This window comes from Hylobates moloch, unplaced genomic scaffold (assembly GCF_009828535.3).
Source record: "Hylobates moloch isolate HMO894 unplaced genomic scaffold, HMol_V3 SCAFFOLD_11, whole genome shotgun sequence".
In the NCBI taxonomy this organism is placed as follows: domain Eukaryota; kingdom Metazoa; phylum Chordata; class Mammalia; order Primates; family Hylobatidae; genus Hylobates; species Hylobates moloch.
The window spans coordinates 15,250,287-15,274,744 of NW_026652286.1; the positions used below are offsets into that span (position 1 = coordinate 15,250,287).

At 38.6% G+C, this 24,458-nt stretch overlaps 1 protein-coding gene across 3 annotated transcripts in view; it reads left to right on the forward strand.

The window, feature by feature from the left end:
• Positions 1–24,458, forward strand: part of CCDC73 (coiled-coil domain containing 73) — a 180,291-nt gene that overhangs the window by 152,264 nt on the left and 3,569 nt on the right. For all 3 annotated transcript variants that reach the window (XM_058446414.1, XM_058446417.1, XM_058446416.1), the window contains 3 exons: positions 14,408–14,597; positions 15,585–17,105; positions 19,298–19,431. In XM_058446414.1, coding sequence (XP_058302397.1) covers positions 14,408–14,597; positions 15,585–17,105; positions 19,298–19,431 — 1,845 coding nt within the window. The remainder of the gene's footprint in view (positions 1–14,407; positions 14,598–15,584; positions 17,106–19,297; positions 19,432–24,458) is intronic.

Consider the following 24,458-nt stretch of genomic DNA (forward strand, 5'->3'; position numbering starts at 1 on the left):
GTACATATTGTTTGCTATTTTAACCATTTTTATGTGTATAGTTCAGTGGCATTAAGTACATTCAGAAGTGGGCGTGGTTATGTACCAATAAAATTATATTTACAAAAACAGCTGGGTGCGGTGGCTGATGCCTGTAATCCCAGCACTTTGGGAGGTTGAGCCAAGTGGATCACTTGAAGTGAGGAGTTCGAGACCAGCCTGACCAACATGGTGAAACCCCATCTCTACCAAAATACAAAAATTAGGCAGGTGTGGTGACGTGCGCCTGTGATCTCAGCTACTTGAGAGGCTGAGGCAGGAGAATCACTTGAACCCAGGAGGTGGAGGTTGCAGTGAGCTGAGATCCACCACTGCACTCCAGCCTGGGCAACAGAGCGAGACTCCATCTCCCTTCCCCTTCCCCACAAAACAAAACAAAACAAACAAACAAACAAAAAAGCAGGCAGCAGGCTGCATTTGGCCATTTGACTGTAGTTTGCCAATCCTTGTTCTACAGTTTAATTTATCATGTATACTTTCCAATAATATTATACCAAAGTTTATGATAAGGTAAGAAACTTGCAATACTACATTATCATTTTCTCCTTCCTGTCCTTTGTGGTGTTATCATACATTTTACTTCTATATGTTATAAAACCTACCATATATTATTTATTTCAAAGGATTACCTGACAAAGAAAATTAAAAATGAGATAAAGTATCTTTTATATTCACCACCACATTTACCATTTCTGTCACTCTTTATTCCTTTGTTTAGATCCACGTGTCCACCTGGTGTATTTCTTCAACCTGAAGAACTTCCTTTTAACGTTTTTTTTTTTTTTTTTTTTTTTTTTTTGCATATCTGCTGGAGTTCTCTCCGGCTTTTTTGTTTGTCTGAAAAGGTGGTTTATTTCTCCTTAATTTTAAAGAATATTTTCACTTTTTTGTTTGTCTGAAAAGGTGGTTTATTTCTCCTTAATTTTAAAGAATATTTTCACTGGATATAAAATTCTAGATAATTTTTCTTTCGTTAATTTTAAGATGCCATTCCATTTTTTTTTTTTTTTTGCTTGCATTGCTTCTGGCAAGAGGTCTATGACAATTCTTATATTTATAACCCATCTTTATAAGTGTCTTTATATCAGCTGGGTGTGGTGGCTCACGCCTGTACCAGCACTTTGGGAGGCCAAGGCGGGCAGATCATGAGGTCAGGAGATCGAGACCATCCTGGCTAACACAGTGAAACCCCGTCTCTACTAAAAATACAAAAATTTGCGGGCATGGTGGCGCATGCCTGTAATCCCAGCTACTCGATAGGCTGAGGCAGGAGAATCGCTTGAACCCGGGAGGCGGAGGTTGCGGTGAGCCGAGATCGCGCCACTTCAGCCTGGGCAACAAGAGCAAAACTCTGCCTCAAAAAAAAAAAAAAAAAAAGTGTCTGTATCTCTGACAGCTTTTAAGATTTTTCCTTCATGTCTGTTTTCAAGCAGTTTGATTATGATGTACCTTGTATGGTTTGCTTGGTGCATATCTTGCTTGGAATTTATTGAATTTCTTGGCTATATATAGTTTTCATTAAATTTGGAGAAGTTTTGGTCATTTCTTCAATTTTTTTTCCTGTCCCCCTCGTCTACTTTCTGGGACTTCAGTTACACATGTTAGACTGCTTAATATTGTCCCACAGGTTACTGAGGCTCTACTGCATATTTTTTCAGTCTTTTTTTCCCTCTCTGCTTCAGTTAGGATTGTTTCTGTTATGTCCTGAAGTTCATTTATATTTCCTTTTAAAATGTCTAATCTGCTATTAAGCCTATTCAGTGAGTTTTTAATTTTATTTACTGTAAGTTTCATCTCTAAAATTTCCATTTGGTTCGTTTTTTTCTTTTGGGATTTACAATTTTTCTCTTCATTATGTTCATATCATTGTCCTTTAAATCCTTGAACATTTGTAATAGCTGTTTTAAAGTTCCTTTGCTAATTCTATTATCTCTGTCATTTCTGTATTTGTTTTTATTACGTTATAAATAGTGACATAACAGGTAACATTTTCCTGCTTCTCTCCCTGTCTAGTAAATTTTTATTGTATTAGAACATTTTGAATTTTACATTGCTGATTGCTAGACTTTGCTATCTTTATTTCAAGAATGTTGAAGTTTCGCAGGAGGTTAAGTTGCTGATAAGCTTCATCATTTTGAGGCTTATTTTTAAACTTACGGAAGCATCTAGAATAGCCCTTAACTATACGGCTACTTCATACCTACTAGAAAGGCATGATCCTGCTGGGGTCTCTACAAAATGTCCCAGGTATTCAGTAAGTTCATTCCTCTCTGGCTCATTGGAACTCAGAGTTTACCTAGACCTGTGGGAGCTCTGGAAATTGCTCAGCTTGTGGCTCCCCTGCAAGTCTTCATGGACTTTTACTCCTCACACGTCCAACTTAATATCCAGCAACAGATTAAACAGCAAATGTCTGGAGCTCTTTTTCTGGGGAGCTCTTTTTCTGGGTAGCTCCTTCATCTTCACTGCATTGCCTCACAAATTACAGCCAGTTTAGCCTCTCTAAATTCTGATGTTTGTCTTCCCAGCTCAGACCATCTTGCTTTGCAAGAGTGCCCCTTTCTTGTGCTATGGTGTAGAAAGTGTCTAGGCAGTAAGCCTGAGTAATCATAGGGTTCATCTCACTTTTTCCTCTTTCTCTCAGAGAACACAATTTTCCCTGTTTGTAGTTCATTGTCTAAAAACTGTTGTTTCATACACTATATCTAGTTTTCTAGTAATTTACAGTGAGAAGGCAAGTCAAGTACTCTAGTAAGGCTGGAAGTCTAAATTTTAAAGATCATACAATATACGTTCTAGGGAAGTATACTATTTTTAAAGAGCTCTGTAATTAGTTCTTAAAGCAGATATTTTTATTTTTTTATTATACTTTAATTTTTAGGGTACATGTGCACAACGTGCAGGTTTGTTACATATGTATACATGTGCCATGTTGGTGTGCTGCACCCATTAACTCGTCATTTAACATTAGGTATATCTCCTAATGCTATCCCTCCCCCCTCCCCTCACCCCACAACAGGCCCCGGTGTGTGATGTTCCCCTTCCTGTGTCCATGTGTTCTCATTGTTCAATTTCCACCTATGAGTGAGAACACGTGATGTTTGGTTTTTTGTCCTTACAATAGTTTGCTGAGAATGATGGTTTCCAGCTTCATCCATGTCCCTACAAAGGATGTGAACTCACCCTTTTTTATGACTGCATAGTATTCCATGGTGTATATGTGCCACATTTTCTTAATCCAGTCTCTCATTGATGGACATTTGGGTTGGTTCCAAGTCTTTGCTATTGTGAATAGTGCTGCAATAAACATACGTGTGCATGTGTCTTTATAGCAGCATGCTTTATAATCCTTTGGGTATATACCCAGTAATGGGATGACTGGGTCAAATGGTATTTCTAGTACTAGATCCCTGAGGAATCGCCACACTGACTTCCACTATGGTTGAACTAGTTTACAGTCCCACCAACAGTGTAAAAGTGTTCTTATTTCTCCACATCCTCTCCAGCACCTGTTGTTTCCTGACTTTTTAATGATCGCCATTCTAACTGGTGTAAGATGGTACCTCACTGTGGTTTTGATTTGCATTTCTCTGATAGCCAGTGATGATGAGCATTTTTTCATGTGTCTGTTGGCTGCATAAATGTCTTCTTTTGAGAAGTGTCTGTTCCTATCCTTCGCCCACTTGTTGATGGGGTTGTTTGCTTTTTTCTTGTAAATTTGTTTGAGTTCATTGTAGATTCTGGATATTAGCCCTTTGTCAGATGAGTAGATTGCAAAAATTTTCTCCCATTCTGTAGGTTGCCTGTTCACTCTGATGGCAGTTTCTTTTGCTGTGCAGAAGCTCTTTAGTTTAATTAGATCCCATTTATCAATTTTGGCTTTTGTTGCCATTGCTTTTGGTGTTTTAGACATGAAGTCCTTGCCCATGCCTATGTCCTGAATGGTATTGCCTAGGCTTTCTTCTAGAGTTTTTATGGTTTTAGCTCTAACATTTAAGTCTTTAATCCATCTTGAATTAATTTTTGTATAAGGTGTAAGGAAGGGATCCAGTTTCAGCTTTCTACATGTGGCTAGCCAGTTTTCCCAGCACCATTTATTAAATAGGGAATCCTTTCCCCATTTCTTTTTGTCAGGTTTGTCAAAGATCAGATAGTTGTAGATATGCAGCATTATTTCTGAGGGCTCTGTTCTGTTCCATTGGTCTATATCTCTGTTTTGGTACCAGTACCATGCTGTTTTGGTTACTGTAGCCTTGTAGCATAGTTTGAAGTCAGGTAGCGTGATGCCTCCAGCTTTGTTCTTTTGGCTTAGGATTGACTTGGCAATGTGGGCTCTTTTTTGGTTCCATATGAACTTTAAAGTAGTTTTTTTCCAATTCTGTGAAGAAAGTCATTGGTAGCTTCATGGGGAAGGCATTGAATCTATAAATTACCTTGGGCAGTATGGCCATTCTCACGATATTGATTCTTCCTATCCATGAGCATGGAATGTTCTTCCATTTGTTTGTATCCTCTTTTATTTCATTGAGCAGTGGTTTGTAGTTCTCCTTGAAGAGATCCTTCACATCCTTTGTAAGTTGGATTCCTAGGTATTTTATTCTTTTTGAAGCAATTGTGAATGGGAGTTCACTCATGATTTGGCTCTCTTTGTCTGTTATTGGTGTATAAGAATGCTTGTGATTTTTGCACATTGATTTTGTATCCTGAGACTTTGCTGAATTTGCCTATCAGCTTAAGGAGATTTTGGGCTGAGACAATGGGGTTTTCTAGATATACAATCATGTCATCTGCAAACAGGGACAATTTGACTTCCTCTTTTCCTTATTGAATACCCTTTATTTCCTTCTCCTGCCTGATTGCCCTGGCCAGAACTTCCAACACTATGTTGAATAGGAGGGGTGAGAGAGGGCATCCCTGTCTTGTGCCAGTTTTCAAAGGGAATGCTTCCAGTTTTTGCCCATTCAGTATGATATTGGCTGTGGGTTTGACATAGATGGCTCTTATTAGTTTGAGATACGTCCCATCAATACCTAATTTACTGAGAGTTTTTAGCATGAAGGGTTGTTGAATTTTGTCAAAGGCCTTTTCTGCATCTATTGAGATAATCATGTGGTTTTTGTCGTTGGTTCTGTTTATATGCTGGATTACGTTTATTGATTTGCATATGTTGAACCAGCCTTGCATCCCAGGGATAAAGCCCACTTGATCACTGTACAAGCCAGAAGAGAGTGGGGGCCAATATTCAACATTGTTAAAGAATTTTCAACTCAGAATTTCATATCCAGCCAAACTAAGCTTCATAACTGAAGGAGAAATAAAATACTTTACAGACAAGCAAATGCTAAGAGATTTTGTCACCACCAGGCCTGCCCTAAAAGAGCTCCTGAAGGAAGCACTGAACATGGGAAGGAACAACCAGTACCAGCCACTGCAAAAACATGCCAAATTGTAAAGACCATCGAGGCTAGGAAGAAACTGCATCAACTAACAAGCAAAATAACCAGCTAACATCATAATGACAGGATCAAATTGACACATAACAATATTAACCTTAAATATAAATGGGCTAAATGCTCCAATTAAAAGACACAGACTGGCAAATTGGATAAAGAGTCAAGACCCATTAGTGTGCCATATTCAGGAAACCCATCTTACATGCAGAGACACACACATAGGTTCAAAATAAAGGGATGGAGGAAGATCTACCAAGCAAATGGAAAACAAAAAAAGGCAGGAGTTGCAATCCTAGTCTCTGATAAAACAGACTTTAAACCAACAAAGATTAAAAGGGACAAAGAAGGCCATTACATAATGGTAAAGGGATCAATTCAACATCACCTGTGTCCAAGTGTTCTCATTGTTCAATTCCCACCTGAGTGAGAACATGCGGTGTTTGGTTTTCTGTCCTTGCGATAGTTTGCTCAGAATGATGGTTTCCACCTTCATCCATGCCCCTACAAAGGACAAGAACTCCTGCTTTTTAATGGCTGCATAGTATTCCATGATGTATATGTGCCACATTTTCTTAATCCAGTCTGTCATTGATGGATATTTGGGTTCGTTCCGAGTCTTTGCTATTGTGAATAGTGCCACAACAAACATACGTGTGCATGTGTCTTTATAGTAACATGATTTATAATCCTTTGGGTATATACCTAGTAATGGAATCGCTGGGTCAAATGGTATTTCTAGTTCTGGATCCTTGAGGAATGGTAATTCTGTATTTAACTTTTTGAGGAACTGCTAAAAAATTTTACTAAATAGTGGATATGTTTCTAAGTCCATAAAAATAGATCTACATCACAATTTCCATTGTGTGACTAGGACGTGCCATAATTAGTCTATCCACTTCCCTATTGGGCATCCTTGTACAAATATCTTTGTGTATGTTTGTGACTATTTCTTTAGGATAAACTTCAAGAAATGGTATTGCTGGGTCAAAGAGCTTTCTCACTTATAATTTTTTTTTTTTTTTTTTTTTGGAGATGGAGTCTTGCTCTCAGGCTGGAGTGTAACAGCACCATCTCAGCTTACTGCAACCTCCGCCTCCTGGGTTTAAGCAATTCTCCTGCCTCGGCCTCCCGGGTAGCTGGGACTACAGGCACGTGCCACCACGCCTGGCTAATTTTTTTTTTTTTTTTTTTGTATTTTAGTAGATAACGGGGTTTCACCTTATTAGCCAGGATGGTCTCGATCTCCTGACCTTGTGATCTGCCCACCTCGGTCTCCCAAAATACTGGGATTACAGGCATGAGCGCCTGGCCCTCTCACTTATAATTTTTGACACATATTGTCAGATTGCTTTCCGGAAAGGTTGTACCAGTTTATAGTCCTACCAACCATGTATGAGTACCTGTCTTCTCTAGCCTTCTTAATACTTTGTCAGTTGTACTTTGTATTTTTTGTTTTATTAAACATATTTTATATGTTTATCAGTTATATTCCTTTTGTTTTAGTTTATATATTCCCATTTGCAATTAAACATGCTTAAGTCCCTCCCATTTTAAAAAGTAAACGAACAACAAAAAAACTTTTTGATTTCACACCCATTTCTAAATACCCTAAGTAAAGTCTTCTTTGTAGAGTCAAGTTTCTTGAAAGATTGGTTTAAACTCATACTTTTTGCTTTCTTACTTCCAATTCATCCTTCAACATAGGGCAATCTGGGCTGGGCATGGTGGCTCATGCATGTAATTCCAGCACTTTGGGGGGCCAAGGCAGGTGAATTGCTTGAGTGCAGGAGTTCAAGACCAGTCTGGAGAACATAGTGAGACCCTTGTCTCTACAAAATTTTTTTAAAAATTAGCGGGCATGGCGGTGCACACTGGTGGTCCCAGCTACTAGGGAGGTAAGAGGAGCACTTGAACCCGAGAAGCTGAGACTACCGTGAGCCATGATCACACCAATGTACTCCAGTCTGGAGGACCGAGGGAGACCCTGTCACAAAACAAGTAAACAAACAAAAACATAGGGCAGTCTGGCTTTGCCTCTCTGCTCCATAAAATGGATATTATGGCCGGGTGCGGTGGCTCACGCCTGTAATCTCAGCACTTTGAAAGCCCGAGGCAGGTGGATCATGAGGTCAGGAGTTCAAGAGCAGCCTGGCCAACATGGTGAAACCCTGTCTCTACTAAAAATACAAAAATCAGCCAGATGTGGTGGCACGCCTGTAATCCCAGCTACTCAGGAGGCTGAGGCAGGAGAATCGCTTGAAACCGGAAGGCAGAGTTTACAATGAGCTGAGATTGCACCACTGCACTCCATCCTGGGTGAAAGAGCGAAACTCCATCTCAAAAAATAAAAATAAATTAAAAATAAAATAAAATAAAATGGACATTACATCCAGTCCCTTTGGATATTACATTTTTCAGTCCCTTTGAAGCATTTGATACTATGTCTTTCTTGAATTATCTTTTCCTTTTCTTCTATTATATTTTGTTCATCTGATTTTTTTTCTTTACCTCTCAGGCCACTTTTTTTATGGTGGTAAGAATGATAACTATTATAATAGTTATACCATTAATTGAGCACCTATGCACTATGTGTATTATATACATAATTTAATCTTTACAGCATTTCCCCCACCCTGCCCAAGTGAGCTGTGTCCTAGAGGTTCTTTCTTTCTTTTTTTTTTTCAATTTTATTTAAGTTCCAGGATACATGTGGAGAATGTGCAGGTTTGTTACATAGTTATACGTGTGCCATGGTGGTTTGCTACACCTATCAACCCGTCACCTAGGTTTTAAGCCCCGCATGCATTAGCTATTTGTCCTGATGCTCTCCCTTCCCTTGCTGCCCCCAACCCGGACAGGCCCCAGTGTGTGTTGTTCCCCTTCCTGTGTCCATGTGTTCTCATTGTTCAACTCCCACTTATGAGTAAGAACATGCGGTATTTGGTTTTCTGTTCCTGTGTTAGTTTGCTGAGGATGATGGCTTCTAGTTTCATCTATGTCCTTGTAAAGGACATGATCTCATTCCTTTTTATGGCTGCATTGTATTACATGGTGTATATCTACCACATTTTCTTTATCCAGTCTATCATTGATGGACATTTGGATTGGTTCCGTGTCTTTGCTATTACGAATAGTGCTGCAATAAACATACATGTGCATGTATCTTTGTAATAGAATAAATTACATTCCTTTGCGTATATACCCAGTAATGGAATTGCTGAGTCAAATGGTATTTCTGGTTCTAGATCCTTTGCCCACTTTTTGATGGGGTTGGTTTTTTCTTGTAAATTTGTTTAAGTTCCGTGCAAATTCTAGATATTAGCCCTTTGTCAGGTGGATAGATTGCAAAAATTTTCTCCCATTCTGTAGGTTGCCTGTTCGTTCTGATGATAGTTTCTTTTGCTGTGCAGAAGCTTTTTAGTTTAATTAGATCCCATGGCTTTTGTTGCAATTGCTTTTGGTGATTTCATCATAAAATCTTTGCCCATGCCTATGTCCTGAATGGTATTGGGTAGGTTTTCTTATAGGGTTTTTATGGTTTTGGGTTTTGCACTTAAGTATTTGATCTATCTTGAATTAATTTTTGTATAAGGTGTAAGGAAGGGGTCCAGTTTCAGTTTTCTGCATATGGCCAGCCATTTTTCCCAGCACCATTTATTAAACAGGGAATCTTTGCCCCATTGCTTGTTTTTGTCAGGTTTGTCGAAGATCAGATGGCTGTAGATGTGTGGTCTTATTTCTGAGCTCTCTATTCTGTTCCATTGTTCTGTATGTCTGTTTTGGTACCAATACCAAGTTGTTTTGGTTACTGTTGCTTTGTAGTATAGTTTGAAGTCAGGTAGCATGATGCCTCCAGCTTTGTTCTTTTTGCTTAGGATTGTCCTGTATACTGGCTCCTTTTTGGTTCCATATGCATTTTAAAGTAGTTTTTTCTAATTCTGTGAAGAAAGTCAGTGGTAGTTTGATGGGAATAGCATTGAATCTATAAATTACTTTGGGCAGTATGGCCATTTTCACTATATTGATTCTTTCTATCAATGAGGATGGGATGTTTTCCAATTTGTTTGTGTCCTCTCTTATTTGCTTGAGTGGTGGTTTGTAGTTCTTGAAGAGGTCCTTCACATCTCCTTAGCTGTATTCCTAGGTATTTTATTATCTTTGTGGCAGTTGTGAATGGGAGTTCATTCATGATTTGGCTCTCTGCTTGTCTATTGTTGGCATATAGGAATGCTTGTGTTTTTTGCATATTGATTTTGTCTTTACAGCATTTTTGTTATAGATGAGAAAACAGCCTCACAGAGTTTAAATATTGTTGTAGGCAGCCTCTAAAATGGCCTAAAGTGATTCCCACCTCCTGTTACTCATTGCTGTTTTGTAATCCCCTCCACTTGAGTGTGAGCTGGATTAATGACTTGGTTTTAATGAATGAAATATAACAGAAGTGATACAATGTCACTTCTTTTTTTTTTTGAGACGGAGTCTCACTCTGTCGCCCAGGCTGGAGTGCAGTGGCACGATCTCGGCTCACTGCAAGCTCCGCCTCCCAGGTTCATGCCATTCTCCTGCCTCAGCCTCCCAAGTAGGTGGGATTACAGGTGCCCGCCACCACGCCTGGCTAATTTTTTTTGTATTTTTAGTAGAGACGGGGTTTCATGGTGTTAGCCAGGTGATACAATGTCACTTCTAAGATTACATTATAAGAAAACTGTGGTTTCTGTCTTGGGTGCATGTGTGTTTATCCTTCTCCCACCCTCTCAACCATAATGAAAAGAAGTCTAAGCTATCCTGTGAAGAGAGGTCCTGGATGATAAACACCACCTGGAAGAGAATTTAGGCACCCGAGCCAACAGCTGGCACCAACTGCCAGCAATATGAGTGAGACTCTTCCAGCAACAGTGAAGGCTTCACATGATGGAGCTGTAGATGATAACTTGATTGGAACCTCAAAAGAGATGCTGAGTCAGAACCATCAAGCCAACCACTCCTGAATTCCTGACCCATTGAAACTGTGGGATGTTTGCTGTTGTAAACCACTGAGTTTTACTGTTTTTCTCAATCTGTTTTACAATTTTCTCTCTCTTTGCCTCTCCCTTGGAGATTTTCATCAGCATTTTATGCTTTGTTTTCTTTTCTTCTCAAAATACACTCTCTGTAAGCAGTGTATTTCTTCTCCTCCCCTTCCCCTCCCTCCCTTCCCCTCCCCCTCTTCCCCTCCCCCTCCTCCTTCTCCTTCCCTTCTACTTTTCCTCCTCTTCCTCCTTCTCCTTCTCCTTCTTCACCTCCTCCTTCTTCATCTCCTCCTTCTCCTTCTGCTCATTCTTCATCTCCTCCTTCTCCTTCTGCTCCTCTTCCTCATTCTCCTCCTTTCTTATTCCTTCTCCTTCTTTCTTCAACAGGGTCTCCCTCTGTCACCCAGGCTGGAGTGCAGTGGCACAATCATAGCTCACTGCAGCCTCAAACTCCTGAGCTTAATCACTCCTCCTGTCCCCGCTTCCCAAGTAGTTAGGACTACAGGTGTCTGCCACCACACCCAGCTAATTTTTAAAAATATTTCATCGAGATGGGGTCTTGTTATGTGGCCCAGGCTGGTCTCAAACTCCTGGCCTCAAGTAATCCTCTCATCTCAGCCTCCCAAAACACTGGGATTACAGGCATGAGCCATTTCACCCAGTCCAACTTGTATATTTTTGGTTGTCATCTATCTGCCAATGATTTTGAAATCTACATTTATAGCATTTATTAGGCCAATTTTCCCATACATCTAAATGTGCATTAGAATCCTAAAAGAAAACTCAGCAAACACCATTCTGGATATTGGCCTTGGGAAAGAATTTTTGACTAAGTTCTCAAAAGCAACTGCAACAAAAACAAAAATTGACAAGTCGAGCATAATTAAACTAAAGAGCTTCTGCACAGTAAAAAAAAAACAAAAAAAAACAATCAATAGAGTAAATAGACAACCCATGCAAACAACGTATCTGACAGAGGTCTAATATCCAGAATCTAAAACAATTGAACAAGCAATAAACAAATAACCTATTTAAAAAGTGGACAAAAGACATGAACAGATACCTCTCAAAAGAAGACATATGAGCAGCCAACAAATATGAAGAAATGTTCAACATCACTAATCATCAGAGAAATGCAAATCAACACCACAAAGAGATAACATCTCACACCAGTCGGAATGACTATTAAAAAAAGAAGAGGCTGGGTGCGGTGGCTCATGCCTGTAATCCCAGCACATTTGGAGGCCGAGACGAGTAGATCACCTGAGGTCAGGAGTTCAAGACCAGGTTGGCCAACATAGTGAAACCCCATCTCTACTAAAAGTAAAAAATTATCTGGGCACAGCAGCACATTCCTGTACTCCCAACTACTTGGGAGGCTGAGGCAGGAGAATTGCTTGAACCCAGGAGGCGGAGGTTGCAGTGAGCTGAGATTGCACCACTGCACTCCAGCCTGGGTGACAAAGTGAGACTTTGTCTCAAAAAAAAATAATAAATAAAAAATAAAGTCAAAAACAACAGATGCCAACGAGGCTGCAGAGAAAAGGGAAAACTTATACACTGTTGGGAATGTAAATTACTTCAGCCACTCTGGAAAGATTGCTCAAAGAACTTCAAACAGAACTACGATTTGACCCAGCAAAGCTATTACCAGGTATATAGCCAAAAGAAAATAAATCGCTCTACCAAAAAGACACATGTACTTTTATGTTCATTGCAGCACTGTTCACAATAGCAAAGACCATGGAATCAACCTAGGTGCCCATCAACAGTGGATTGGATAAAGAAAATGTGGTACATATACACCATGGAATACTACACAGCCATAAAAAAAGAACACAGTCATGTCCTTTGCAGCAACATGGATGAAGCTGGAGGCCATTATCCGAAGCAAATTAACATGGGAACAGAAAACCAAAGACCAATTTTCTTACAAGTTGGAACTAAACATTGGGTACTCATGAACACAAAGATAGCAACAATAGATCCTGGGGACTACTAGAAGAGGTAGGGAGGGAAGAAGACAATGGTTGAAAAACTGTTGAGTACTATGCCCACTACCTGAGTGATGGGATCAGTCATACCCCAAACCTCAGCATCATGCAATATAGCCATGTAACCAACCTGCACATGTATACCCTTAATCTAAAATAAAAGTTGGAATTATTTAAAAGACAAAAGAAATACAGGTTTATTAGATATGACCACTTTAATGTATTACTAACTCTTCATACTCAGTAAGTTCAAACTGAACTCATATTTTCCTCCAAATCTACTACTACTCCTGTTTTCTCGCTCAAGGAATGACATCCACCAGTCATCTACTTACCTAATCTGAACTACGGGAGTCAGTCTTGACTCACCTTCTCCCTCAGCCTTCACATCCAATCATTGACCAAGTCCTATTAACTTTAGTTCCATAAATCACCAATGGGTTCACAGCTCTTCGTCTTTACTGATATCACCTGGACTGCTGCAGCACTCTTCTGATGTATCACTCTGCCCCGTGTGTTCTCTCCCTTTAATTTAGTGTTTTTCAGACTTCTAGGTGCAACTTATCAGTGGTTCATGGAAATTAGTTTGGTGGGTTGTGACCAGAATTCTTTTTAAAATGAAATGAAATGGCATAGAAAACATTAGAGTGTATAATAGTAGGTACTGTTTGATGTGCCTATTGAGTTACAAAACATATTTCTCTTTGCTGGTTTCCATCAATGAAGTTTTGAAAACGTTAGTCCATTTTTTTTTTGTACTGTAGCCAAAATGGTCTTTCCAGTCAGATCATGTTATTCATTCCTTGTTTAAAACCCTTCAGTGACTTCTCAGTGTCTTCCTGGTAGAGTTAAAACTCCTTAACATGCAATGTTAGGCCCTTAATGACCTAGGCCCAGCTTACCTCAAGCCTCATTTATCTTCATTCTTCTCCCTGCATGTAAGCTCTAGCCAAACGAAATCACTCATATTTCCATAAATATACTCTTAATCTTACTTGCTCTTAAGTATCACTATATGCCATTTATTCTTTCTGGAGTGCCTCCTTATCCCCATCTGACTCCATATCATACTTCAGGTATGTTTAGCTAACACCTTCTCCAAGAAACCTTCCTTGACTCCCCAAAGCAGGGACAGGACTATTCCTGCATGTGCCCATAGTAACCTTAATTTATCCCTATGAGAGCACTTACCACATACTATTAAAGTTGCCTGTTACGTATTTTCTTATCTTCATACCAGACTGTAAGTTTTTTGAGGACAGGGACTGTATTTTGTTCATCATTGTATCCCAAAGCCTAGTACAGTGTTTCACATGTAACATATGCTCAATATATAGGGGAAGAAAAAGCATGTTGGACTGATTCGCTGTTTAAAAGATACATAAAAATACTGCTTCACCTGGCATGGTGGTGAGCACCTGTAGTCCCAGTTACTTAGGAGGCTGAGGCAGGAGGATAGTGTGGGCCTAGAATTTTGAGGCTTGTCATGCACTATGATCGCACCTGTGAATAGCCACTGCACTCCAGCCTGGGCAACATAGCAAGAACTCATCTCTTAAAAAAATAAACTACTGCTCAAAACAGTTTGCCTGCCATGTCTATCTTGTTTTTAATAATGGGGTGGTTCTTCTATTACATATAACGTGGTATTATATAATAATGTGGTATGCATGTTTGAAAATGTATGAAGGTCTCCATTTTGCTTAAATATGATAAACTATATAAAATGAATGTAAAGTGATATTGTTATAAAGGGTATGGTATATTAAACTTACTAAAAAATCATTTGACTTTCAAATAGAAATTGCTGAATGGTTGAACTGAAACACAGATTCCACATTTATCACATTTGCTCAAATGTTTTGTACTTGTAAACAATGTTTTTAAAAGAATCTCTTCCATTTTACACTAGAATGTTCCAGAAGTAAATAATGAAAACAGTGAAATGTCAACTGAAAAATCAGAAAACACCATTATACAGAAATATAATACTGAGCAAGAAATAAGGGAAGAAAATATGGAGAATTTTTGTCCAGATACTGAATACAGAGAAAAAGAAGAAAAAAAAGAAGGCTCATTTATAGAGGAAATAATTATAGAAGGTAACCTTAAAATTATATTGATATTTTCTAATTTGTATGTTGATATTTACAGTAAATATTTTTGGGAAAATTACATTCTGCCTCCCCTCTTCATGACTTATTCCTAGTCTTTTTGCATTCTGGTTTCTGCCTTCACTATTTTGCTGAGAATGTTCTTGGAGTTACCAGTAACCTTCTGATGACCAGACCTAGGGCATTTTTCTTAATTCAGATAACCTTTCTGTAACCATTGGAATAATTCATTAATTCTTCCATCTTGAAAAAGTGTTTAAAGATGATACTGATTGGAGGTGTTCAAACCTAGGCTGAACAACCACTTGGTGGAGATGTTGTAGAGAGAATGATTGGACTTTTAAAAAGTCCTTCAAAAACCTGAAATTTATATTCTAGGTTAACTATACTAAAAAGTTGAAATCTTTGTTAGAGTATAGATGAATAAAATTAATGTCTTGATTAAGTAGATATTCTATATACTTGTCCAAAACTATTCAAGAATTTAAAAACATTCACTGGGTAATGAATAAAAGTGATGATTGTCAGTCCTGAAGAAGCCAGCTAGCAATTTCTAGATACTGCTGGACCTAGGTAGTAATAGAAATTAGAGCATAACCTGTTAGGATAAATTAATTTTTATCAGCTATATATTTATGTGAAATTGTACTAAATGTCCTAAATGAAGCAAATAGACTAGAAAAACATTTTTTAATACCTCAACTTACTTTCCGTTTACAAAACCAAAAATACTTTGCTATTATGAAATTAAAGTTTAATATGGGTAAAGCCAAATATTTAGCATGCTAAAGATATACTTGATATAATAAAGGGAACCCAGTATTTAGGTAATATTAATGTCATTAAGTTTGTATAATTATTGACCCATAAAATATTTAAGGTTAAATGTTTTTATTAAAATAGGTGATAAATATGTTTTATGAAATCAGCCTTTAGCGTATAACATAAAATTTTACTGTGTTCCCATCATGACAGATTTACAGCTTTTTGAAAAAAGCTTCAAGAATGAAATTGATACTGTTGTTTCTCAGGATGAAAATCAAAGTGAAATCTCCTTAAGCAAAACCCTCTCCTTAGATAAAGAAGTAATTAGTCAAGGACAAACCTCGAATACTACGGACAACAGAAAATCAGTTACTACAGAAATAAAAGACAAGATATGCTTGGAAAAAGACAATGGAGGTACAGAATTTAAATCACCAAATAATCATTTTGTAGTGTTAGATACAGCGATAGAAACAGAAAAAATACATCTAGAAAGAACCAGAGGATTAGATGTTCACCATACAGATGTAAACCTGAAGGTTGAAAATAACAAAGCATCACTTAACAGTATTTTAAATGAGACAGCACACAATACATATCACAATAATAATAAAGATGTTTCTGAAAATGAGCCATTCAAACAATTCAGATTGCTTCCAGGGACTCAAGAACATGCTCTAGAGAAGGAAATTACAAATAGTGACCAAACCAAAGCAGATTTGGACTCATCTCTAGATATAAAAAAAAATCCTGTTCCATGTCAGAAATATAGTTTACAGAATTCAAGTAATGTTATGTTAGATGATAAACAATGTAAAATAAAACAAATACAACTGTTAACTAAAAAAAGTGAGTGCAGCATATTACTTTCTAAAGAAACTTCAGATTTTCTGCAAGTCTGTAATGATACTTCAGAGAAACCTGAACTAACTGTTCCCTGTGATATAGTAATCGACCACCACGTTTCATATGCTGCTTTTAGTACTAATTCAAAAGTACTTCTGAAGAACTCAGATAAAAATGTTCATAGTATGCCTATGTTGGTGAAACCCAACTCAAGCCCTGAGGGAAAAACTATGTGGAAAAATATGAGTGAGATGCAAAACAGTCAATTTAATAACTGTTTGGGATACTTAGAAAACACTAATGTGAACGTTTCTCATCTTCATCTTAACAATGAGAATAGTCATGCTTCACAAGCCAAAGATGTTAAAACTGCTGTTCACATGAAAACTTGCACAGAAATAGAGTTTTCCAATAAAAAGAATCAGATTGATGGGAATCAGGTAACTGAAGCCACAAAAAATGACCTCTTCCTTTTTGTGAGCATTAATGAAAGACAGCATACATTGTTAAATAATACAGAGAAAACAGAATCATTAAATGACATCGTTTCAGGAAAAAAGTTCAGTGAAGGACAGCTGGAGGAATCACATTCATTTCACATAAAGCCATCTGGAGATTTAGTAAACAGAAGCGGAAGGTCAACCTTTGATCTTTCAACTTCAGATAAAAAAACTGAGAAAACTCCAGTATACATGAATTTTTCAGACCCCGGTCCTTGGTCAAAAGTAAATCACATTGAAAGTCAAACAGCGAGCAGTTCAACCCCTAGCATTTCTTTGTTGCTGAAGGAGAGACCACTAGATCCATCAGAAAACAAAAAGATCATTTCAATGGCTCTTTGTAAAAATATTGGTGTGGATGATGTTGGAAAGGATATTGGACCAGGTAAGAAAACAAAGTAATGTTTTAATTCTTAAAATATTTTTCTGTTTATTCTTGATAAATGTGTACAGTCATATTTCGTAAATTTTGTTTTAAAAGTTTGTCTTAATTAAGGAATAGCAAAAACAACAGATGTGGGTCATTATTTTAAATTAGGAACAACTACTTAATATTCTTTTGTTTTTTAACTTTTAGAGCAAATGCAGTGAAGTAGTTAAGCCTTCTGCCAAGTGTGCATATTTATTGCTCTTCTTTCTATATGCTCATCATTCATCCTTAAAAACTTCCTTCCCTCAGAACATTTTAGTTTCTCTCCTATGTTGTCTTTCTTTGCCCAATTTTCTCTCCCTTTCCTTAATTTTTCTATCTGTCCCTTCACCCACACCAGAAATCTGGCTCTTCCTTCTGTTTTATAAGTAATAATGAGGCATAACGTTAATATATTTAATATGACAAGTATTTGTCAGTTGAAAACACTTTAAATTGAATCCCTTAACATATATTAATGCATTCAGATGTTAAAGAGAATAGAGAGATTGTTCTGTTCTTAAAAACTGCCATATGAAATGGCATAATGTCCAAGTTTTATTTTAAAATACTCCAGATAAAAATAGGGGAAGAAGTAAATGGATGAAATACATATGACTTAATATTGATGGGTATTGAAGTACACGGCTGTCTATGTTTTTGTTTTTTTTGTTTTATTTATTTATTTTTTTTGAGATAGAGTCTTGCTCTGTCACCCAGCCTGGAGTGCAGTGGTGTGATGATCATAGCTCACTGCAACTTTAACCTCCCAGGCTGAAGGAATCCTCCCACCTCAGCCTCCTGAGCAACTGGGAGTACAGACATGTCACTGTACCCAGCAAATTTTTAAAATTTTTTGTAGAGACAGGTCTCACTTTGTTGCCGAGGCTGGTGTTGAACTTCCGGGCTCAAGTGATCCTCCTGCCTCAGCCTCCCAAATTGCTGGGAGCCACCACACCCAGCCTGAAAATTTTTCACAGTGTTTAAAAATAAAAACATACTAGATTATCATGAATTTGTGCTGTATAAATGTAAATTGAAAATAAAAAGCAGTAGTTTAAGAAGTATGATCATGAGGAAAATGGTTTTTTTATTGTTTTTATTTTCAGGACAGCATGTTTTCTTTTAATAGCAATCTCATAGTCAAAAGTTGCTAAGGTTGTTAAAGGCATTCTTATATTTTAAGGGAACTTTGTGGGTTTACATGGTGCACTTAGACACCTTAAAAAGATGCAGATTCCAAGGAAAGCTTTTGTATGGCCCTCAGATTTAACAGTCTTCTTTTAAAAACGAAATTGAGAAAAATTTAAAGAGACTATTTGGTGATTAAAAACAAAAATATATCTTGTTTACTTGTACCAATGGGAAATAATGTAGGCAAAAATCAAATAACCAAAATACTGTATAACCTCATTTCCCAAACTGCAATTTTTCAAGGTCACAAAATATATTACTTAAGATTCCATTAACTTTTAATTAGGTACTGCTTTAAGTGCTGGTCTAAAAATCTACCATTTTTTTTGAAGTCCTTTCTTGTAAATTAAATTTCAGTGATATATAAGATACAAAGGGTGATATCTAAAATTCTGTAGAAATTCAACTTGTAAAATACTCTTAAATATGCCATCAGTATCTTTTAACCTTTATAATTTACATACTTCTCTAACTCATTTCTATCAATTTATTAAAGCCCAATGTGACCCCTTCTAAACAGCCCTTTGTTGGACTTCTCACTGTGGCCAATTTCTTTAAATAGTTTATAAATCTGGCATGTAGTTGGTTCTGACTTTTTCCATTAATCTGAATTGGTAAAATGTTCACTATACAAATGCTTACATGTGTAGGAAATACAGTAACCAGAGGAATAATGATAACATTTTATCAGTTATTTTGTTTTAGACGGTATTTATACCATTTCTTTCACTGCTTTTAATGTGGAATTATAGTAATCAGGTTTTAGAAAGTAGCAATAATAAAATCTTGTTTGTTTTCAGAAATGAAATGCCTAATTTAAGAGCAAAGTCTAGGAAAACTGCAAAATAGTCAACATTAAAATAGAAATTTGTTGCTTTTTAAATACAAAAGCATAGGATCAGAAACAAGTTCAGTCACTAAAATGAGTACCTAGAGAAAAATTCAGTTGCTGCCATTTCCTCTTTATCAATCAGATACTGCCAGCATTAACAGAGTTGCTGACACTTTGAATAACTGGAGTATCCATCCAGATCCCAAGGGAGAACCCAGTGAAGAGAAGAATGCAATTGCAAAGACTTTTTATGATTCCTCTTTTCCCACAGAACATGTAAGTCAATTAAAAATATTGCCGAGCAGACCTTAGTGAGCTAATTCTACAGATATGTGTAGAACTGTATGCATCTGGATGCTTTAAGACCTAACTGATCTCCAAAATAATATCAAGAGGGCAACATGGCACCATTTTTCACAATTAAGGTTGATAGAAAACAGCAGGAAAAAGTCACAGTGTATAAATCAGATACAATCCAGCCTGTTTGGGGAAGGAGAGTGTGAGGCATCGGATATGTACTTCTATTTTTTACTCATATAAATTTGGAAATAGTGGTATTTGAGCATTTAAAATTTTATGTTAATAAAAGATTATGTCTAAAAGTAAGCTAATCAAGTCCAATTGTTTTTAATAATCCTTAAGTTAATTTACATTATTTTTGGAAACTGACATGGAAAGAATTTAAAACTATTTCAATTAGAACACGTGTGAAAGGATCAAGTATCCATGTGATACTGTATGGATATATGTATTAAAGTATTTGTAGAAATTTATGGCTTCTAGGAGTCTATTTGTCATAAGGAAAGCAACTAACTATAGCAGGAAGGTTAGCTGGTTAAATATGTAAGTTTTATATCATAGTGTGTAGAACTTTAGCAAGAAAAAGGTTGTAGTGTTCAAACTATTAAACAACTTTCTCTTTAGCATATACAAAATGAATATTATAGTACTAACACATCCTTAACAAATAACAGCTTTTAACAAAGTATTTTATTTTCCTTTCTAAATAGGAGAAACCTCAAGTGAGATAGTATAACTCTTCTGGGAGAGTTGAGACAAAAATCAGGAACTATCCTTGATATGGTTTGGCTTTGTCCCCACCCAAATCTCATTTTGAATTGTCACTCCCACAGTTCTCACGTGTCATGGGAGGGACCCAGAGGGAGGTAATTGAATCATGGGGGCGGGTCTTTCCTTTGCTGTTCTCATGATAGTGAATAAATCCCAGGAGATCTGATGGTTTTAAAAATGGGAGTTTCCCTGCACAAGCTCTCCTCTCTCTTGCTGCTGCCATGTAAGAACTGCCTTTTGCCAGCTGGGCGCGGTGGCTCATGCCTGTAATCCCAGCACTTTCGGAGGCTGAGGTGGGCAGATCATGAGGTCAGGAGATCGAGACCATCCTGGCTAACAGTGAAACCCTGTCTCTACTAAAAATACAAAAAAAAAAAAAAAAAAAATTAGCTGGGCGTGGTGGCAGGCGCCTGTAGTCCCAGCTACTCGGAAGGCTGAGGCAGGAGAATGGCGTGAACCCAGGAGGTGGAGCTTGCAGTGAGCCGAGATCATGCCACTGCACTCCAGCCTGGGCGACACAGCGAGACTCCATCTCAAAAAAAAAAAAAAAAATTGCCTTTTGCCTTCCACCATGATTATGAGGCTCCCCAGCCACATGGAACTGTAAATCCATTAAACCTATTTTTCTTCCCAGTCTCAGGTATGTCTTTATCAGCAGCATGAAAACAAACTAATACAGTAAATTGGTACCAGGAGCGGAGTGTTGTTGAAAAGATACCCGAAAATGTGGAAGCAACTTTGGAACTGGGTAACAGGCCGAGGTTGGAACAGTTTGGAGGGCTCAGAAGAAGACAGGAAAATGTGGGAAAATTTGGAACTCCCTAGAGACTTGTTGAATGGCTTTTTTTTTTTTTTTTTTTTTTTTTTGAGACGGAGTCTCGCTCTGTCGCCCAGGCTGGAGTGCAGTGGCGCAATCTCGGCTCACTGCAAGCTCCGCCTCCCGGGTTCACGCCATTCTCCTGCCTCAGCCTCTCCGAGTAGCTGGGACTACAGGTGCCCGCCACCACGCCTGGCTAATTTTTTGTATTTTTAGTAGAGACGGGGTTTCACCGTGGTCTCAATCTCCTGACCTTGTGATCCGCCCGCCTCAGCCTCCCAAAGTGCTAGGATTACAAGCGTGAGCCACCGCGCCCAGCCTTGTTGAATGGCTTTGACCAAAATGTTGATAATGATATGGACGATGAAATCCAGTCTGAGGTGATCTCAGATGGAAATGAGGAATTTGTTTGGAACTGGAGCAAAGGTGACTCATTATGTTTGGTAAAGAAATTGGTAGCATTTTGCGCCTGTCCTAGAGATTTGTGGAACTTTGAACTTGAGAGAGATGATTTAGGGTATCTGGCAGAAGAAATTTCTAAGCAGCAAAGCATTCAAGAGTTGACTTGGGTGCTGTTAAAGGCATTCAATTTTACAAGGGAAACAGCATAAAAGTTTGGAAAATTTGCAGCCTGAACAATATGATAGAAAAGAAAATCCCATTTTCTGAAGAGAAATTCAAGCTGGCTGTGAAATATGCATATGTAATAAGGAGCTGAATGTTAATCTCCAAGACAATGGGGAAAGTGTCTCCAGGGCAAGTCAGAGGTCTTCATGGCAGCCCTTTCCATCACAAGCCCAGAAGCCTATGAGGAAAAAATGGTTTTGTGGGCTGGGCTCAGGGTCCCTGTGCTGTGTGCAGCCTAGGGACTTGGTGCCCTGCATCCCAGCCACTCCACCCATGATTAAAAGGAGCCAAGTCATAGCTCGGGCCATTGCTTCAGAGGGTATAAGCCCCAAGCCTTGGCAGCTTCCATGTGGTGTTGAACCTGCGAATACACAGAAGTCAAGAATTGAGGTTTGGGAATCTCTTCCTAGATTTCAAAGGATGTATGGAAATGCCTGGATGTCCAGGCAGAAGTTTGCTGCAGGGGCAGGGCTCTCATGGAGAACCTCTGCTAGGGCAATGTAGAAGAGAAATATGGGGTCAGAGCCCCCATATAGAGTCCCTACTGGGGTGCTGGCTAGTGGAGCTATGAGAAGAGGGCCACCATCCTCTAGACCCCATAATGGTAGATCCACCAACAGCTTGCGCTGTGCATCTAGAAAAGCCACAGACACTCAATGTCAGCCCGTGAAAGTGGCCAGGAGGGAGGCTGTACCCTGCAAAGCCACAGGGGCACGGAGCTGCCCAAGGCCATAAGAACCCACCTCTTGCATTAGCGTGACCTGGCCGCCATGCTGGATTTTGGACTTTCACAGGGCCTGTAGACCCTTTGTTTTGGCCAATTTCTCCCATTTGGAACGGCTGTGTTTACCCTATGCCTGTATCCCACCCCCCCTTGTATCTAGGAAGTAACTGACTTGCTTTTGATTTTGCTGGCTCATAGGTGGAAGGGACTTACTTGCCTTGTCTCAGATGAGACTTTGGACTTTTGAGTTAATGCTGAAATAAGACTTTGGGGGAGTGTTGAGAAGGCATGGTTGGTTATGAAATGTGAGGATATGAGATTTGGGAGGGGCCAGGGGCAGAATGATATGGTTTGGCTGTGTCCCCACCCAAATCTCATCTTGAATTACAGTTGGTCTCACAATTCCCACGTTGTGGGAGGAACCTGGTGAGAAGTAATTGAATTGTGGGGGCCGGTCTTTCCTGTGCTGTTCTTGTGATAGTGAAAAAGTCTCATGAGATCTGATGACTTTAAAAGTGGGAGTTTCCCTGCACAAGCTCTTTTGCTGCCACCATGTAAGAATTGCCTTTTGCCTTCCGCCATGATTATGAGGCCTCCCCAGTCATGTGAAACTTAAGTCCGTTAAACCTATTTTTTTTTTCCAGTCTCCAGTATGTCTTTATTAGCAGCGTGAGAACGGACTAATACACCCTTTACACACTTTCCTAATTGAGCTCATAAGCAACAGTATAGTTTCCACTTGGTGTATGTGTGTATCATTAAAAAATGGTGACTAAAGGGCAGTAACTCTGGCATTGGAAAATCTAAGTTTTAACTTTGCTCAATTGGATAAGTCATAGAATCAAAATAAACATGAAGCTTGAGGGCATCAAAGCTAAACATCCATTTCTAATTAGGGTGAATCCTTAACCCTTATAAGATAGCTGTTCTACTTTCCTTTTTTTTTTTTTTTTTTTGAGACAGAGTCTCACTCTGTCGCCCAGGCTGGAGTGCAGTGGCGTGATCTTGGCTCACTGCAAGCTCCGCCTCCCGGGTTCCTGCCATTCTCCTGCCTCAGCCTCCAGAGTAGCTGGGACTACAGGCGCCTGCCACCACACCCGGCTAATTTTTTGTATTTTTTTAGTACAGACAGGGTTTCACCGTGTTAGCCAGGATGGTCTCGATCTCCTGACCTTGTGATCTGCCCGCCTCGGCCTCCCAAAGTGCTGGGATTACAGGCGTGAGCTACCGCGCCAGGCCCTCTACTTTCAAACAGTGGAATTTCACGTCTCACTTGAAAGCCCATTTTTATAATTAATCTAATAGGGGAGTTCTTTTTGTCTAATTCCTAATGCTCTATCTGCAACTAATGTTGCTTTTATGAATTTATTTTTGGCTGGGTGTGGTGGGCTCATGCCTGTAATCCCAGCACTTTGGCCAAGGCAGGCAGATCACAAGGTCAGGAGTTTGAGACCAGCCTGGCCAATATGGTGAAACCAGGTCTCTGCTAAAAATACAAAAACTGTCCGGGTGTGGTGGCAGGCACCTGTAGTCCCAGCTACTCGGGAGGCTGAAGTTGCAGTGAGCCGAGATTGTGCCACTGCACTCCAGCCTGGGTGACAGAGTGAGACAGTGTCCCAAAAAAAAAAAAAAAAAAGAATTTATTTTTATAGAATTTTTAACTTTTTCATTGACAAGGTAATTTTTTTACAGATGAAACAGTGACATAAGTGTGAAATAACTTTCCAGGGTCATTAAGACACAATATGTGGTGGACCTAGGCTAGATATTGTGGCTCTTAGTCAAATGCTATATTATACCTTCTTAACTTTCACAATAGAAAAAATGTTTCTTCTGAAAGATTGATGCATATAAAACAAACTCAATTCACTGGCTGAATAGACATTTTCTAAGTGCTTATTACTATGTGCCAAGTACTATGGTAAGCTTCATTGTCCCAGCTTAAAGCTTGATTGCAAATTATCATGTAATGTGGGGCAAATTTAAAAGTAGGTCTCCTTATAAATTTAATAGACCACAAGCACACCCATTCCTTTGCATATTGTAAAGGCTGTTTTGGCATGG